The sequence below is a fragment of the Vespula pensylvanica genome, chromosome 2, assembly GCF_014466175.1.
Source record: "Vespula pensylvanica isolate Volc-1 chromosome 2, ASM1446617v1, whole genome shotgun sequence".
NCBI lineage: Eukaryota > Metazoa > Arthropoda > Insecta > Hymenoptera > Vespidae > Vespula > Vespula pensylvanica.
In genome coordinates, this window is record NC_057686.1 from 12,193,556 (window position 1) to 12,212,307 (window position 18,752).

General features: G+C 34.5%; 1 protein-coding gene across 10 annotated transcripts; it reads right to left on the minus strand.

Moving 5' to 3' along the window:
• Window positions 1-223: 223 nt before the first annotated feature.
• On the minus strand, window positions 224-18,247 carry LOC122638163 (protein PRRC2C). Of its 10 annotated transcripts, none has more exons than XM_043830920.1 (20): window positions 17,777-18,247; window positions 16,627-16,774; window positions 16,227-16,475; window positions 15,906-16,053; window positions 14,387-14,632; window positions 12,679-12,762; window positions 12,251-12,504; window positions 11,095-11,623; window positions 10,012-11,001; window positions 9,526-9,926; window positions 7,145-8,692; window positions 5,189-7,069; window positions 4,060-4,254; window positions 3,583-3,891; window positions 3,317-3,505; window positions 3,103-3,238; window positions 2,628-2,978; window positions 2,417-2,541; window positions 1,753-2,011; window positions 224-1,674 (listed from the first exon to the last, which is right to left on the minus strand). In XM_043830920.1, the coding sequence occupies exons 2-20, from the start codon at window positions 16,717-16,719 to the stop codon at window positions 1,523-1,525; spliced, it is 8,139 nt and encodes a 2,712-aa protein (XP_043686855.1). In that variant the 5' UTR covers window positions 16,720-16,774; window positions 17,777-18,247; the 3' UTR covers window positions 224-1,522. The 10 variants fall into 10 exon arrangements, with proteins under 10 accessions (XP_043686855.1, XP_043686848.1, XP_043686854.1 ...); XM_043830913.1 differs by having other exon boundaries at window positions 2,396-2,541; window positions 10,012-11,004; window positions 14,387-14,629; window positions 17,777-18,246; XM_043830919.1 differs by having other exon boundaries at window positions 2,396-2,541; window positions 9,526-9,923; window positions 17,777-18,246.
• Window positions 18,248-18,752: the final 505 nt, after the last annotated feature.

The window sequence follows — 18,752 nt, forward strand, 5'->3', positions numbered from 1 at the left end:
CACTTTGCATTCGCTAACATCCTTACGAATAGAACATGAAAAATCCCCAAAGTTCAAGGATATATGGTCGTCGATACGACTGGCAGTATGTTGTGTTTTTATTGATCGTCGATTTTACCCCATTGGTAACGATCGCTCTTTTTTTCCTTTTCTTTTTTTTTCACGCGACATTCGAGCGAGAGCTATGCTACCTTTGCATTAATAAACTGGCAAAACGACAGAGTCCTGTAAACACTACTGTTTATTTTTATTGGCTTCATTTTTATAATAATGCTTAAATTGCAACAAAAGCAGAGAATATACAATTCTTTTTTCACGACTTGTATGCTGCGATATAGCGTGTTTTCCACTTGATTCGGCAGAACACTTCCAAGCCGAGGAATACCGATAATATTTCGTGCTTCCCGCACTTCACAAAAAAATACCGTACACATTACATACCTAACACGATAGAGCACTCTCAGAGCAAGGCGAGGTTATGGCACGATCTGTGCGATATATATAAACAATTGCTTTTTCTATTCTTTTGCGCAGATTTGCTCATAACCTTGCGATATCCATAATGTCCAATATACACGACTTTACGGCGTTTGTCACTGCAACGGGATCACGATATATCATTTCAAATCCATACGACCAAAGTGCACGAGTAACTTCATTTTTTTTTTTATTCCGATACGCGGAGAATAGTTTCTTCTACCCTCCCATGCCTTTTTCCTTTCTCTCTTTTTTTCTCTCTTTCTTTTTCTCTCTCCCCCATTCATTCTCCTTCTTTTCCTTTTCGTCACTGTTCCTCTTCTATTGTAACGCTATACGAATAATACGACGATTGGACAATACCTTTCGTCGCGTCTGTTCCTTGCGTACTGTATTGTAAATCGGCAATAGAGACAGTAAACAAATACATTAAATTCAGTCCCATTCTATTCTCCCACCCCCTTTCTTCTTTTTTTCTTTTTTAAAGATACGATCTATATAACATGTCATCTACCGTCGACTACTATTAAGTACACAAATGAACATCGATTCATATCCGAAGTTCATTCGGGTGCATTAAACGATCGTAGGTATTTTTGAATTCTCGATTATCCCGTGCAAAATCCGCTAAATAATTCGTCTTTTTTTCAGATACGTGTCCGACATTCATCGTTAGAGACGTAAACGAAGTTCGTGAATCTCAGATTGATAAAATGGGAATGCTTAGCAAGAAGCGCATGTTTCTTTATCGATCATGGAGACGAGGACGTTTCGCGGCATAAGTATTTTTCAAATTAAAACCGCACGTTCGAATAAAGTAATTCCACCAAATCGTTTATCTCTAATACGCCATTGATTAAAATCTTTCTTTGCGTGAACCTTGCAAGCTGTTTGTCTCAATATGTCAAACATAAGGTAACTTCATAATCTGGATTGGCTCCTTCGATCGGGGAAATACTAGTTTGCGTTTTTTTACTGTTATTTGTTTTAATGAAGCTTGATTCAACGCTTAGTTGTGTATGGATCGTTTCTGCAGCTTTCACATTCACTCATTTTGTTGACTCACTTCTTCCTTGGTATCACTATCTTGCTGATTCACATTAGATTTGTTGCCTCCTGATTGATTTCCAGAATTTCCATCGTTGATCTTGTCATTGTGCGAATCAGTCTTATCGTTTGAATCGATCTTAACATTTCCTAAAAGAAAAACAAGAATTAATAATATAACGTGTTAAAAACTTTAAGTTCTATTAATAATCAGCGAAATAAACGAACCTTGCGAAGAATAGTATTGTTGTTGTTGCATCTTCATGTTTCGTTGTTGCTGCTGTTGATGTAAATTTGGTCTGTGTCTGTTTATCTGTGCTTGTTGCTGCGACGGCATGGAATTAGGTTGTTGCGTAGAATTATTCAAAGTAGGACCTTGCGCAAAAGGTACAACAGGCCTCTGTATAGGCGGTGGATAGCGTTGTTGTGATGGTTGTATGCCAGCTCGTGGTGGCATACCCATTCCTCGTACATTTTGTTGTAATACCTACAAGTTTACAAGTTATAATAGAAGCCATATGTACAAAAATTGCAACTATTTTTATATTAGAAGATATAAATAGAATTTAATTTGTTAAGTAAAGCATTAAATTTGTTACTTCATTTGATTTATAATAGGATGTGAAACAAAGTAATATACGAATTGATTTCTAGGCACAAAGATCCACATCCAAATATTATGATGCGCATAAAATATTAACAAATAGTTATCTAGAAAGCAATAAAATAATTACAATTAAGATGTTCTAGAGCATCATTTGGTTATAAATTTTGTATATCTTTACATAGCAAGATTCCTAGATAACAACTTGTTATTATTTTATGTGAGGATTTCCTGTATATATGTATTATATAAAGGAGTGGTACATACATAGTTGCTGTAGCTGCTTACCAAAGCAGATTGACTAACGCCCTGATATTGTTGATATTTATGATGTTGTGTAGGACTTGGTTGCGGTTGCTGCGATGACGTTTGTTGTTTACAGTTTCTCGATTTAGGAGATGGTATTTGGGGCGCTAAGAATATGTGTATATAAACAAATTTATTAATATTTTAGAAGCTTTTATTTCTTAAAATGACATAAAAACTGAGCAAAACTTACTTGCGTTGAAGACAGATGCTAAAACATCTTGCTGATTTCCCGACGGACTTTTTAATTGTCTAGGTTGTTCCTGCGGTTGATGTTTATTTAGGAATGTAGAAGTTGCATTAGCTGGAGCAGGTAAACCTCCAGTTGGGTTCCGAAATTGCTGTGCTGCAGCAGCAGCAGCTATCTGTAGTCCTGAATTAGACAAAAATCCAGGACTAAAATTTTGAAGACCAACAGGCGTTGCACTTCCTGTTGCCAGGCTTTGACTATGCTGACCAAATCCTTGAAGACCATAGTGAGTGCCAGTTTGCTGTGTGGCACCACCTGGCTGGTAAAAGCCAGTTTGTGATCCCGGGAATACATCTATAATGACGTATGAAGCAAGCAAGTTAAGTATTAAAGTATTAAAACTAATTAATTAACGTATTAAATCTTTTACCAGTTATAAATATAACTGGTAAAAGATTAAAAAAAAAATTATATTTACCAGCCGATGTAGCACTATAATAACTATTTGCCGATGCCTGTACATTAGGGCCTGGCCTCTGCACCAACTGAGAGTTACCCATGTAACTACCGCTTACACTGAGCACTTGGTTTGGATCATAAGGTATGTAAGGTAACTGTAAAATATAATAAAAACGAATTTTATTTTTTCATTCAGAGCGATTTAGCACAAATGGTTTTCAAAATTAACATACTTGATTTGGCTGTGGTGCAGATGGTGCTTGAAAATGAGGCGCCGCTTTAGTACCAATTGCACCAATTGGTTGAGAAGATGGTTTAACGCTTGCTGACATTAAAGAATTCGATGATGAACTGATAAGAACCGTATTGGGATTATTACTAAGCTGCTGATTTTGTCCAAACGGAGGTGCAGTTGCAGCAGTCTGTTAAATATAAAAAACGAATCATTTGACGTAATTGCTTATATCCTTTTATGTCTTGATTATACAGTTATACTTACAATACGATATTGCGATAAATTATTGGGATACATATCAGGAGTTGGCGCACTTGGAGCATGTGGTGGCGGTGGTGGCGGCTGTGGCAAGTATACATTTTGCTGGTTGAATGAACTTTGAAGGGACGGTCCATAGGGCGGATATTGTGTGAACGGTGAACGACTTTGATCCAATTGGAAAGCACCATATAAACCACCCGCTTGTGCTGGTAATTGACCAGAACCTGTATTGAATAACATTGCTGGTGGTGAAGGTATAGCAGACATGCTACCGTATTGTGCAGCTTGTGATCCAGGATATTGTGGAAATTCCTGAAAAAAATAAACGACTAAATCAATATACCGTATATTATTAAATTAATTAATATTTGATAAATTTTGATCTATTGAAAATACAAAACTTAAAAAAAGAACATAAAGAGCAACTTCAAGATTTGTAAAAAATGTGATGACATTGTTATGAGATACTTAATGACATACCTGATAATTGATATGAGAAGGTTGACCGGTCGAATTGAATGGTGGTGGGCTTAAAGGTCCTTGAAGGCTAGCAGGTGGATGACCCATGGGACTCTGTCCAGCTCCAATAGGACTCGGACCGGGTACAGTAGAGCCAGGTTGGGTTCCATTGCTTCCCGCGGATTGTTGCTGCGGCTTCACCTGCGGGGGAACCAGCTGCGCATCAGGCAAAGAGTCAGCATCTTCCCACAGGGGACATGATATTTCTGTTATTTAATTTGCTATATACATCACTGTCAACTGCCAATATAATGCGATTTCTTGTTTTCTCAAAAAAATAATCATGTTTGAAAATGTAACTTTTGACAAGTTAATTTTTTTTATAACGCGATTTTTAATAAACTTTGAGAAAAATAAATAAGCTCACTCATAACTATGTGCATAAAGACTGCATGATTTACTTACTACTGGATGAAAATTTTCTGAAAAAACACTGCTTCCCTCGGTAAGCGGAGCTTACGCTTTTGAAGAATGCAAGCGAAGGTTCGGTCTTGCTTAATAAAGCTCTTGTAAACAATACATTGGATCAAGCGCGTTATCTACTTACCTTCATCTTATCGTCGTAGCAAATTTTCAACTGTAGATATTTAGACTTCATGTTTAATACACGAATGTTCCAATAATGAGCTTATAGAAAATTGTCACACATTGACCAAACATTCGCACATTGGTTTCACAAAACATTTTAACAGTAAGTATTTGATTAAGAGCATATTTTTTATGTTTTCAAAACAATATACTTTCAACCGATAATCCAATATTCTCGTACGTAAATATCGTCATACGTAAAACGCAATTATTACATTGAGTATTGATATATTCTAATATATATTAAATTGAATTATTTCCTGGACCATTCGGATGAAAATATTTTTGAAATTTGTACAAATTCAGTAATGCGGAAAAAATAAAACAAAACTAACTAAAAGAGGTATAATTTAGGACAGCGGAGAACCGCTATGTCAATTTCAAGTGATGCAATAGTTTTATAACATGCACGATAATATGTACATCTAGTAAATATGTGGGCGTTTAGAATTCATAGAATTTCTATATAATTATCGAATTATATAGAAATATAATGACTCACCTTGCACACGTTCGTAGACGTTGTGATTTCATTTTTCATGTTATTCTGGTTGTACTGCTGATGTGGGCTGTAGCTATCATCGACGTCGCTGTTCTCAAAAGCTTGAGGAAAACTGTTAGCAGTACTGACGACATTACCACCATCTTCATGTTCGACTACAGTCGGCATAGGAGTGGCGTTTTCCCAAACCTTTTTTACCGAAGCTATCTTCAAATTAAGCTCTGCGGTTGAGGGTGATATCGTACTTTGTCCAGAGCTCATGTGCATGGACCGAGTCATTCCCAAAGTTTTGCTTTTGTCTTCTGTCAACTGCGAGAGATCAGAGTCAAATGTAAAATCAAGTTTCATATCGGCGTTGTCTTCGTTCTTATTAAATGATAAAGGCATTTGAATAGGCTCCTGGTTCTTATTCTTCATAAGGTCATTCGGTTTGTTGGAGAAAGCAACCGATAATGATTGTTGCGAATGTTGATGCATCGGATTGCCTTCCTCTTCCATTTCTACGCGCTTGTCTACGCGTTGCTGTTTCTGAACATGATTTGAAAATTTGGATTTCATGGCTAAATCAGTTGGCGTTGTTTTAGTCGTTTTTGAGTAATTTGTATTCTCAAAGATTAAAGTTTGAACCGGTGGTGAAGAAACATCAGAAACATTCTTCTCTACGAGATCTTTCGTGTTCTTTCCAGCTTTTTCACCGCTTGGAGAATTTCGTTGACTGCTATTGCCAGAATTAGCTTGCTCGTTATTTTCGTGAACTTGATCATTTTGCGAAGTTAAACCGGACATCAATTGAACGTCAGCTGGGACAGCAGAAGGAGAATTTGAGCGCAGTTGACTGATGAAAGGTTTGTCCCAAGCATTCACGGAAGGTGGAGGTGCTGGACCACCAGACGAATCTTTCATATTATTATTGCCAGAACTATTCATTTTATTTACGTCATTTGGATCAGCAAATGTCTGCTGTTGTTGCTGCTTCGCCAAGCGTTGTTTTTGAAATCTTGGTGGGAGCTTCAAACCTTTTGTATTCTTATCGTATTGTTTTTGTGGCATGCTCACTGGCTGCTGAATAGATTGACCTAATAATGATGGTATATTTTGAGTTTGTTGAGAAATTTGTTGAGATCCATTGTTTGATTTAGATTTTGAACGATCTCGTTCTCGTTCCTTCTCCTTCTTCGCTGATGGTTTGATTTCATCTTTTTGGGAGTGTCTAGGTTCTTTCACGTTTTTCTTTGAACGAACCTCTTGGAAACCATCAGAGTCCAACTTATCTTCCACAATAGTCGATCCGTCTTCCGTAAAATTATTCGAGTCTGAAGCGTTATCAACTATTTTCTTTTCTTTCGATTGACTTTTTTTATTCATGTCATTAAAGGCTTGATTAACCAAATTTGGCTCATTCAACTTGATTTCATCTATACGATTTACAGTATTTTCCTTATTACTAGATGACTTGTTAGACATTGATCCACCATGCGAAGAACCTTGACTCCTCGATCTACCATTTTGGGATTGACTTATAGATGACTGATTTCTTTGATTACAGAATGATGAGTTTTGGACATTTCGTTTTTCCGCTCCTGGTGCCCTTGATGACGTACTGGAAGATTTGCTATTCTTTTCACGTTGATCTCGATTATTTCCACCTTGCTCGTTTCTACGAGAATGTAAATTACCACCCATAGCATTCTGGTTTGAGTTTTGATTTCCACGTCCGTTAAAATGTTTGTTGCGACTATTACGAGACTCTTTGTGATCATCCATGTGGTCTTCACTATTTTCAGATGTGGTTTCCCATTCTTCATTACCCACGTCGGACGAGGTTTGTTTCGATACGTTGCTGCTGCTGCCACGAAAACGTGATTCCCGAGTGTCTTTACCCTATAAATAAATAATAAATAAATTATTAATACGATTAATAATCAGATCATTAATAATATACAAATAAACATTTACCCTTCTACTTCCACTGCGAGTTCTCTTGGAGAGAGATTCCTCCTTCTTATGCGGCTTTTGTGATACAACATTGCCAGATGTTTGATGATTATCCTGTTTATTAGATTGTTGACTCTGTGGATTCGGCGATTTTGTACGTCTACCTGTTATACCAGCTGTAAGAGCTTGTTGTTTCGCTATCATTTTATCGTCACTAGACTCTATTGGCGTGCTCGCAGGATTATTTGTCTCTTTATCCGATGCAGTCGTTGTTGAACATTGTTTAGTAGTATTCTGTTTTTCTTCAGCATTACGTTCCGATGAGAAAGGGCTTTTACTGGACGGTGGCCCATACCCTTCCATGCGATTACTATTGTTACCAGAAGATCTGATTCTAAATCCACCTCGACCTCGTCTGGATGGTTCACCGGATGGTGCAAATCCTTCACGACTTGGTTTTCCATCATATGATCGTTTCTCATTTCGTGCTTGGGAATATTCTCCAGTTCGTTTGTCTTCTCGTCTAGATACCTCTCTGTTACGTTCTTCCTTGTCGATCTTCTGAGATAGTTTCGGCGATTTTGCAGACCTCCTCTCTTCTTTTCCTGATTCGGTTGAGCCAGAAATTTCATCTGCACTATTTTCAGAATCAGTGTGACCATAGGAACCACTTCTAGCAGATGCTGGTCTACCCGATGATTTAGACCCACCTCTCCTTCCTCTAGATTCTTGACCACTCCAACGTGTATAAATGGATCCTCCCCATTGACGTCCACCTCGACAATCTCGAGCACGTGAACTGGAGCTTCCGCTACTTGTCCTATTTCGTGTATTCTTCTCACGTTTTTCCTCTTTCACATGTTCCTTATTCGTATCTTCAATATGCACATCCTCCCTTTTCTCTAGAGTCAATTTTTCCAGATTCTGTTTTACATTCTCTAGTTCGTTTATGTCTTTAAAAGTTTCCAATATCTTTTCCTCTTCCTTTTCAAACGTTGGTGATACAGCATCAGCCCAAGCTTTTGGAGAACTATCTCCTCTTTCTACAGGTCTATTACTTGTTTCAGTTATACGTTCAGATTTTCTGCTACGGATATCGGTTTCTTTTTTCGTTTCAGTTACAGTTTCCTTTACTGCATCTTTCTTCTCCTGCTCAGAGCTATTTCTTTTCAATTGAGTCAAGTTACGTTTCTCGCTCTTTAAATCATCCGCTTCTAATTTATCCTTAGTCACAGGACCAGGTGGCTGTCTTCTGTCTCTCTCTCTTTCTCTATTATTTTCGTGATAAAGATCTCGCTTTTTTTCTTCGTAATCCGAAATTTCATTTACCCATAAGCCACAGTCGCGCAACTTATGAGGCTCATCGTCGCGCGATGATGTTTTCGATTCTCTTGACGTACGACTGTCACGCGAATCCGGTCTTTGTGGCCGTTCATTACGTTCGATACGTTCCTCGCGTGGCATTTCACGTCGTTTTTCAGTTTGTCTCTCTTGAGTACGATCATCACGCCATTCGGTACCATCGGAGCGTTCCCTATCATCGCAACGCTCGCGTTCATCACAAGTATCCTAAAGAAATGATTTTTACTTTGAATATATGCAGTTGGGTAAAATAAAAATTTGCACATAATTAAAGATGTACTGTGGAACATATTACAATAAAAATATAATACTAATTATATATGTCTTTTTTTAAATGATAAGTGATAAATCATTTTATGAAGAATTAATTCAAAAAAGCAAGAAACGATATTATCTATTAATAATATGAACAATGAAATTGATAATAATAGCGAGTAAAAGCGAGAAATCACAAAGCATTTTTCCCTTGCAAAGTACATCTTGATGGCTTCAATGCACTTTCATATAAGAAACAGCAGCACAAATGTGCATAACAGACTTATGTAATTTCTAATTAATATTTATCAATTCCCGTATGATAATGCGCTACAAACCGCTGTCAGAAAAAGATATATGGACAGAAAATGCACTAACTTTGTCTGTTACGAAATTCTTTGGTAGCTGTTCTTTTTCATTCAAATATTGGTTTGATCACTTCTTTGTAATTAAGCACAGTAGCCATCACTGTTTCAGTTCTTGAAGATCACATCCATACAAGTATATACCTAAAAGCGTGAGAAGCAAAACAATAACATGCAAGGAAAATTGTTATTTGTGTTTTCTCGCTGAGTTTTTAATATGATTTACCACTTGCGTAATTTGATAAATGCTTCGTAATTGGCAAAAATCATCTCATTAATACAATTAATTTGGAATTTAAAAATAAAAAGAAACGAAGTTATAGATGTGTACGTGTGTGTGCGCGCACGTGTACGTCAATTGTTTTATATGCTGAAATATGCAAAATATAGCGTTAACGATAAAAGTTGAAAAAAAATTACCTTTAAATAGTTGTCATAGTCCTTTTTTTCTTTACTGTCTCGGTCACGATTTTCAACGCTGTCTCGATTCTGTCTAATCGGTCGATTCTCTCTACTTTCCCTACCATCTCTTGAATCCAAATTTGTTTCTCGCTCCTTATCATCGAAATGTCTCTCGCGTTCCCAAGGTTCGCGAGGATGTCTATCGTCCCAATCATAATCTTTGTAGGTGCGAGTGTATTCGTCATAATAACCACCTGATTTTCGATGTGCAGGATGACGGTAACGATCCTCTCTGGATAATTGTCCACGATGGTCGCGCGATGAAGAACGATCCTCCTCCAATGGTGATGATACATCCGAATCAATTCTACTTCGCCGGGGTGGTGGTACTGCATGTGATTGCTTCGTATTGTTATCTACTAATACAAATTTTCACTGATTATAATATCTATTTAGCTAGGAGAATTACATTAATTTTATAATAAAAACAATTTTTAAACTTACTTAAATTATTATGATTGTGACCCCATCTTCCGGAGTCATATTGTTGAGCAAACGAGACAGATTGAGATGATCTTTCTGCGCTCGGTGAAATGCGGTTAAACCCAGAACCACTCCTTTCTGCCTGTTGTTTTTGAAATCTGGGTGGTATGTTAGTTTGAAAATGTCGTAAAAATCCAGGATATTCACGATCTCTAATATCACGTTGATCACGATCACGTTCTCGTTCACGTTCGCTGCGTGCAGCAATATCTGGTTGTCTCAAGAAATTCTGTCGATCTATTTGTCGATCATTTTGACGATCATTTGGTCGATCATTTGGTCGATCATTCTGACGGTCATTTGCTCGATCGTTCTGGCGTTCGTTCTGACGATCGTTCTGACGATCGGTCTGACGATCGTTCTGACGATCAATTTGTCGATCATTCTGACGATCAATTTGTCGATCGTTCTGACGATCAATTTGTCGATCATTCTGACGATCAATTTGTCGATCATTTTGACGATCAATTTGTCGATCATTCTGACGATCGTTTTGCCGGTCAAGTTGTCGATCACTCTGTCGATCATTCATCAACTGATCGCGGGTGTCTCTAGATTCTCTTAAATTGTCCCTGGGTTCACGAGATTCACGAGCAGATTTATCATCTTTTCCTTCAGAAGAAGTGCGAGATCGTTCCCGTTCACGTTCTCGATTTTCACGTTCTCTGATTTCTTTCTCGCGTTCCCATTCGGGTACAGGAATAGGTACAGGTGGAACACTAATGAGACCTTTCGGTTCAGGTGGTGGTCCACGTTCATCTTCTTTTTGTCTTGATTGTTTTTCTTGTAATTTCTTTTCCAAATCTTGTAACTTTTTAGCTGCCGCTTGTTTAGTAGATTCTTGGAATCTTTTTTCTTCTTCCTCTTTGCGTTGACGGGCACGTTTAACAACAAATGCAACTTCAACTTTCAATCTGCGTCTTTCATTCCACGCTTCGTCGTCTTCTGCGTCTACTTTAGAACAAAATATATATATAATTAACATCGATATTTTAAAAATGCATAAAACGTATACAAAAAAGTAATAAAAAAATGATTTCAAACCTCTCAAAGAATGCACCGATTGCAGCGATGGTTGAGTAGAGAAGCAATTTGGACCATTAGGACCACGTAAATCTCGAGATAGAGTGCTTTGATTCCATGGACGATGCGTAGGTTGATCTCGATTATCTTTTGCAGTTTCTCTATTGTCACGATTGTCCCTTGGTTTATCTTTATTTTCCGAATGATTTTCATCTAATTTTTCTTCTGTCTTAACATCTTTTTTTTCTTCCTTTTTCGGGGGCTCAGGTTCAGGTTCGTCATCGCTAAAAGCCAATTTCTGGTTATAATCAATATCATCGTGCGCTGCCCAGCCTGCGTCACGCGAGATATCGTCCATTCTTGTTAAATCTTCTTCTTTAATAATAGGACGCGTTATGATCTCCTCCTCTGGAACACGATCGCGTTCTTGCGGTCGTTGAGGAAGAGGAAAGCGATCTGGAGGATAGTTGAATCGTGGCCGTGGACCACCCGATCCTACGTTTGGTGAAAACTGAGATGGGAATCCACTTGGGAAATTTCCTCTATACATCTAAATATACAGACAAGGACATACAAAATTAATATCTCGCTTACAAAATATTATGCAACGTAAAAACCAAATTTGTATTAGTAACTAACGGAAGAAATAAGAAACCAAGAGTAAATAATATCATTAATGAAAATAATATGATATTTTTAACTATGATTAAATAAAGTAGAATGATTTTAAGACTTGCCTATGTGTATTATAATAATTTATATAAAAATATAAGAAATTTTTTTATTTTACAGCAAATAGCGTAGTACAGGCGTATTAAATAAATTATATTTATCATAATTAAAAAGTTTGATCAGATATAACTGCAAATTTCGATGTTTTAAAAATGTCTATGAACACTAAATGTATTGCAAAATTTTAAATCACCGATCTATTTACAATTCACAATTCGTGAAAATATCAATAAACATTTGTATAAAATCTAAAGTAACAATAAAGATATGTGTGATACACAACGAAAAGAGAGAAATCTAAAATAAAAATTTATATTATAATAATTCCAATATATAAATGTGATATTTTAATATATTTTCAATGCTGATACGCGTATAGATAAAGCGATTAGGTAAAAAGTAACGGAGAAATAACTCTTCGATAATGGTCCACATTCGAACTAACCTGATGCGAAGCAGAAGGAAGTGGAGCTTGACTGTTGGGGGAAGTACTCTGGCCTGCCTGGCCCATAGCCATGTTGGGCGATTGGCCCAAGTTCTGTCGCCCGCCAGCGAGTCCCTCCGTGTGTCCCGTAGAACCACTGGGACCCACCATTGGGGGGCCCTGGACCGCCGGAGTATTCCCATTTCCGGGAGCGCCTGTTGTTGGTGTTGTTCCGCTCGTCGTGCGACTGCCTCCTTGAATCCAACTTCCTTCTGCTATAGATTTATAAAGTTCATTCATCATAAATAATGCAATTAAACTAACAATATAAATCTTTTTGATAAGGGACAACTACTGTATCAATATTTGTATTTAAACTATAAATACGATATTGTAATCAGTATATGATTACATAATAAAATATTATTATATTTATTATCATTATTTACTTTGAGGGCGTAGACTTGGTCCAGGACCATACTGTGCATTTAGTTCTCGATTCTGTTGTTGCTGCTGATTGTTTAGTGCACCTCCTAAGAATATTTAAGATATATAATATAAAGTACTTGCGAGGACATATGTACAGCTGAAACTCTTAATAGTCTAATCTGTAACACTCATGCGAAACATATCTGTCAGCCATTATAGTGTAGTGCAGTGGCTTATGAATAGTCCCTGCATAAATAATAAAAAATGCATGAAATACTTGTGCAAAACTATTAAAAGCACCAGCTGTTTGTATAAATTGATGTACATTTCTAAAAGAACTTTGACATAAATAACTAAAAAATGAAATTCATTTTTCAAGATTAATTCAATACAATTCAATACAATGTGTCTCACTGTTATTAATGAAAACATAAGAAAATTATAGATAAATGTTTCAGATGATAGTATAGACATATCATTACTGAGATAATATTTATCACATATTAAATCCATAATACTTGAAAATATAATGTATTTTTTAATATTCTATACTTGTATTTTTCTCTGAAACATTTTCTTTATGTTATCTTTTTGTACAAAGATACTTTAATAATACAAGTTTAACCAAAGTGTTCATATAAAAAACACGTGCACATATGATTTGTATTTAAACCATTTTAATTTAATGACATACTGATATTTCTTCGTTGAAAATTATGGAACATACGAACTTGGAAGTTTAATATTAAAAAATATATTCTTGGTTTAATAATTCTGACATATATAGCATATATGTCAATGTATGTATATCTCATATGAGATCTATTTAAAAATTAATTCTATTCTGATTATCATGTAAAAATTAAATATTTAAATAAGATATTCACATTTATTTTCATTACTTTCATTATTATATCAATTTTCAACGAAGATCATGTTACTCTACTAGAGCACAACTATTTAAATACATTCTTGATATACTCAAAACATTTACATTTTGAAATATTATATTACAAAATGCAGTTAACCAATTTAAACAAGCATATTATAAATGTAAACTTTCAATAAAGACTCTAAAAATCATAATATATAGCAAAACAACATAAATATATTCTATTAAACAAATTTTATAAAATAATATATATATATAATAAATATTATAACTTCAGAACTATTGGATTAATGATTATATGATCGATTATATATCTGTAATATGTTTTTATATTCATTATCTTTTCATCATATATCATTATTCACATATACCATATATTACTAAAATAAAATTTATATAATAAAAATGCTAATGATAAAAGAAAAGAGCTTATTTTAAGTTTAAGACTGATGTTTTGTATCTTAATTATAATACAACAATATGTATATCATAAATAATCAAAATATTGTACCATTTCAGTTCTTACATATATTTTTACTATTATAATATGTGCCATAAGTAGGACTATAACAAAATTTACTGTATCCTTATTATATAAAAAATAGATATTTTCGTAATATTTGTTTTTAAATATAATTTTTTTATTTTCTTACATATATAGTAAGTTTTGCTATTGCCCAATGAAATATTATATGAAATTAAATAATTTAAACCTTTTAATCATACTGATTTCTATAATAGCATAGAATAAAAAGCTTTTGGGGAAGAAGCACTAGAAGCACTACTGCAAGGAATCAAATTTGAATTCTAACAGCGACAAGCAAGCAGCATCCCACCTGAGTGGTTGTGGGAATATGGCTGTTGCTGTAGCAATGAGTGGTGTTGGACAGCGACTGAGATCGCATTGGATGTTGCCGAGGACTCTTGAGTCTGGCTCTGATTGGAGGCGGAGACAGAGGGCTGTCCGCTGAGACTGGGAAACTCGTGTTGGAACTGCGGGGACTGGTGGGCAAGGAAACTCAGCCCAGGGGCACTTCTTCCCCCTCTTCCGCCCCCCACGAGCCCCGCGTATCCAACCACTGCTGCCACAATGGGCATACATATAAATTAATTGTACTATCCAGGCAGTTTTACTGAGATTATTATCTCAAATTTATAACCCAGAAGTGGATATCGAATATTTTGAAATGATAAATAAACTGTAAAACTAATATTCCATATAATAAAATTTTTACTCTCACAAATAGTTCTGAAGATCCAATTCTGGATTTTTATATGAATGTAATACTACAGTATTACTTATTTAACTTTACAAGTGAGATTATCTTAATATTCACTGATACGATACATAGAAACCAAATAATCATAAATCCTTTTTTACTCTAGTCAGTGACATCATTTTTTACATATTATTTATTGTTGTTACAGTGATATAAATGGAAAAAACGAAGTTTTTTGTAAGCATCATTAAAATAACAATATTTATAAAAATTGAATAATTACCTTTGATTACATTTCAATTTTAAATGTTTTTATTATATTTGTGATGTTCTTGTTGTTGCATTACTTAAAATTTTAATAACTACGTACATGTATATATATGAATATGTTTATACACACACACACATATATATACATATACTTATATGGTAACTATGTAACTCATTTAGCTACGAAGAACGTAAGTAGTCACTCATCTATATGTATGTTTCTAAATCATCATTTTCACTTGATCTTTAAATTTATGAGATTTTTAAAAATATGAGATTATTTTTCAATATAATTTTTACACTGTACTGCAAACAACAGATGTTCTTAAATTCAGATACATCGCAGCTAAAGAGTTAATCATAACTGTACACTGTACCATACAACGTGCTCTCTTTTTGTAAGCATTATTCACATTCCTTGATAATATTCAAAGTACAAAGCTACTACCATTTCTTCAAATGTAATATATGCAAAACAACGACTTTTTCCAATTTCTAACTGATATGCATGGTAAATATTGCAAACAGCATATTAGTATAGTTTATTTTTCATTCTCTCTCCCTTCTTTCTTTTTTAGTTTTGCTTAAAATATAAATGAAGTTAAGATATTTTCTTAAATTTAATGGTATGAATAAGTGGCATGCTTTTTCTTAATGATACATAGGAAGGAACTTATAAATAGAGGATCAAGACTAAAGCAAAGTATGCATTTTTCTCTATCAATGTTCCTTTCAAAGCATCTTTTTGCATAATTTATATTTTTCAATATTTGAATTTGTAGAAGGTATTCTATCCCATTAAATTTTTTTTCAGAGAAAGCAAATTTAGTAATGTTATTAAAAAGAAAAAAAAGAAAATACATACCATCTCCTGATTTGCTCATAATTGCACTCCATGATGATTTGTTGTTTGCATCGGAAGAATGTGAAGTACCTTGTTGTCCTGGTAGCAAAGGATGAAGAGATGTTGGTGCAGTCGACCCCGTTACACATTGTGTTGGTGAAGAATTTGTCTTGCAAAAGAATAGAAATGTTTGTGTTATTATAATACAAAATTTTGTAAAAATAGTACAAAATATATATATAATAAATATATAATATATTGCGCGCGCACGCATTTATATATATACATATATTTCAGAGAAAAAGGGGGAAGAGGGAGAAAACACATAGTTATAAAAGTTACAGTGTTTGAATCTGTTGCTGTTGTAGATACAGTAGTATTAGTGCTTGAAGATCCTGAATCCTTGGTAGTTGCCCAACCACTTCCTCCACTAGGTACAAGACTGACAGCTGGATCGCTGCTGCTAGTTTCACTTTTCAAACTGGGCAAATTAGCGGGAGGTCTCCGTGCCGAGGGCACCCTTCCGAGGGTTTGCATGCCATGTTTGCGCGGTAATGTGTTCTTTTGTTGATGTTGTTCTAAGGATTCTCCCTATGTATGATATATAACAAATAAATATTAAAATTTTAAATTATGAAATATTTTTATATTAAAAAAAATAAATATTATGTCTGATCATAAATATAAATAGAATAATACAAATATTATAAAATTAATAAAAATAATATGCTGATCAACTTACCCTGCTTACCCGATACAAATTATTGATATCTAACGATTGAAACTTTGATTTTCCTTTCTCCCCCTTCGACAAAATCCCTGACAGAGTAGACATGCTGTCTGCAGGCAACCATTTAGTACCAATCAGACCCAAAGAACGAACCGTTTGTCTGAAATAAAAAGGGATACAACATTGATTTATTTTTTTACTAATATATAATCCTGATTTTTAATTTAATTGATTATTGTATATACATATAAATAGATATAAATAATCATAGATTCTATAGAAGGAAAAGATATCATACAATAATAATAGAAAAAATTATTTAATATTATTTACATAGCAGCTCAAAAGAAATATCAACTATATAAAAGAAAGCTAATAAGAGAAGTTGAAAATACATTTTTATAAAATGTCAAAAATAAGCATTTGAATAGTAAGTTAAAAGTGTTCAAAAAAATATAACTATTATAATATTAATTAAAATTATGATATAGATTTATTATTAAGATTATACTAATCTAAAAAAATATAGAAAAAAATTTGTACTAATTTTGAAATTGTCAATAAATTTTTTAATTTTGAAACTAATATTTTTAATAAATTCTGTGCTTACTTATGATAAAGCATATATTTATGATTCAAATAAATCTAAGTGATATAAGGATAATATTAATACAAGAAAAAATGCAGAAAATAGTAAAAAAAAGTCATTGAAATCGTTGATTGTAGTGAATGAAAGGCCATAGCATTGCTCAAGATATACTATATCATTGATTTAACCAAGCACGAAGAATTATAGCTCAACGTAATTCTTTGAAATAGGAATAAAATTGGATTTTTCCAGAAATAACATATCGAACATGCGGATCTATGAAAAGAAATTGTACGGGAGGCGCAACCCTTCCAATCGCGATGTCAAAGTCACCGAACCGCTCAAAACAACGATCCTCGGATCGAACGTGAAAAATCCCGCATTTCTCGAATGGCTTTTATTCGATAAAGATATTTAAAGATCGGAATTTGGCGATATCACGCTATATTCGGAGAAGCGATAGGAAAAGAGAAGCTATCAAAGGGGAGGGGAAGTTCAGAAGAGTTTAAAGCATCTATATAGAAAAAGGAGAGTCCACGACGATAGAGCCAAATTGACAAAATAATTGCTTACCTTGGTCCGTCCAAATGGGTTGCCAGTTCACAAAGGGGTTAAGTCCCGTTTAAAACTACTCAATACACGGATCGCCACGGATTACAGTCTCAAGTCTCAACAATTGTACCGCGCCTGAGAGACACAGATACTTCTTTTCCACAATTCGTCCAAGATGGCGAATGCGCGACTTTCGGCTCTTCTTCTGCGATCAATACAATTACGTCATGCAGGCCCAAACAGAGTCGCTTCTACAGACACGCCACTCGAGCGGATTTCGCTGTCACTTTGTCGTTGCGTACGCACTTTTTAGATTGCGTTTATTTTCTATCCGATTTTAATAAAGGATGAAATTGCACACTTACAGAATCACCGGACACGATTTCCGCTTTTTAAGGAGAATGAAGCGTATCGCGAGAGTTCGTTAATGTTTTTTCGCCTAACCGTTACTCACAGCAGGAAGGTGTAAACGGACTCCGCAGATGTAAAGCGGCGCTGCTATGAAAATTCCTTTAGCCATGCACCAAAGTCAAATTCGTAAGATGGCCGATGCATGCAATCGTAATCTCCTATTAAACAATGCGAAAATACTATATAAGAAAAATATTTTTATACCATATGTTTTTATACAAAAAATTATTTCTATTAATTTATTTTTCTTCTTCAAATTTTCTTTATGCTTTTTAATATATACACATTCAGTATAATTTTCAACAATAACTTGATCTTGGCAGTAGTCGTTTCACTTTTTAGATGGCGCTGTGTTACACAAATTGCTGTCTTCTTTGAAAGCTCTTTGTGATACCGATACGTGGTTGATGTTATGGAACAGATGAATCTCTTCAAAGATGGTTAGAATTTTATTTTTTTGCTAAAGAATATAATTTATTTAAACGATAATCAATTTGTTTATAGTAAGTAAATCTTCAACGATATATGATAAAAACTTGTTCGATTTTTTTTTAAATAAATATTTCATCTTATTCATATATTTTAA

What these genes read in the sequence shown, in the direction of transcription:
- LOC122638163 (XM_043830911.1), bottom strand. Translation starts at nt 16,719, where the DNA reads ATGTCTACTCTGTCAGGGATTTTGTCGAAGGGGGAGAAAGGAAAATCA. An exon ending in CAGCAACAGATTCAAACACT is followed by an intron (nt 16,054 to 16,226) that starts GTAACTTTTATA and finishes TTCTTTTGCAAG; the next exon opens with ACAAATTCTTCACCAACACA. An exon ending in TTCCTTCTGCTTCGCATCAG is followed by an intron (nt 11,624 to 12,250) that starts GTTAGTTCGAAT and finishes CTGTATATTTAG; the next exon opens with ATGTATAGAGGAAATTTCCC.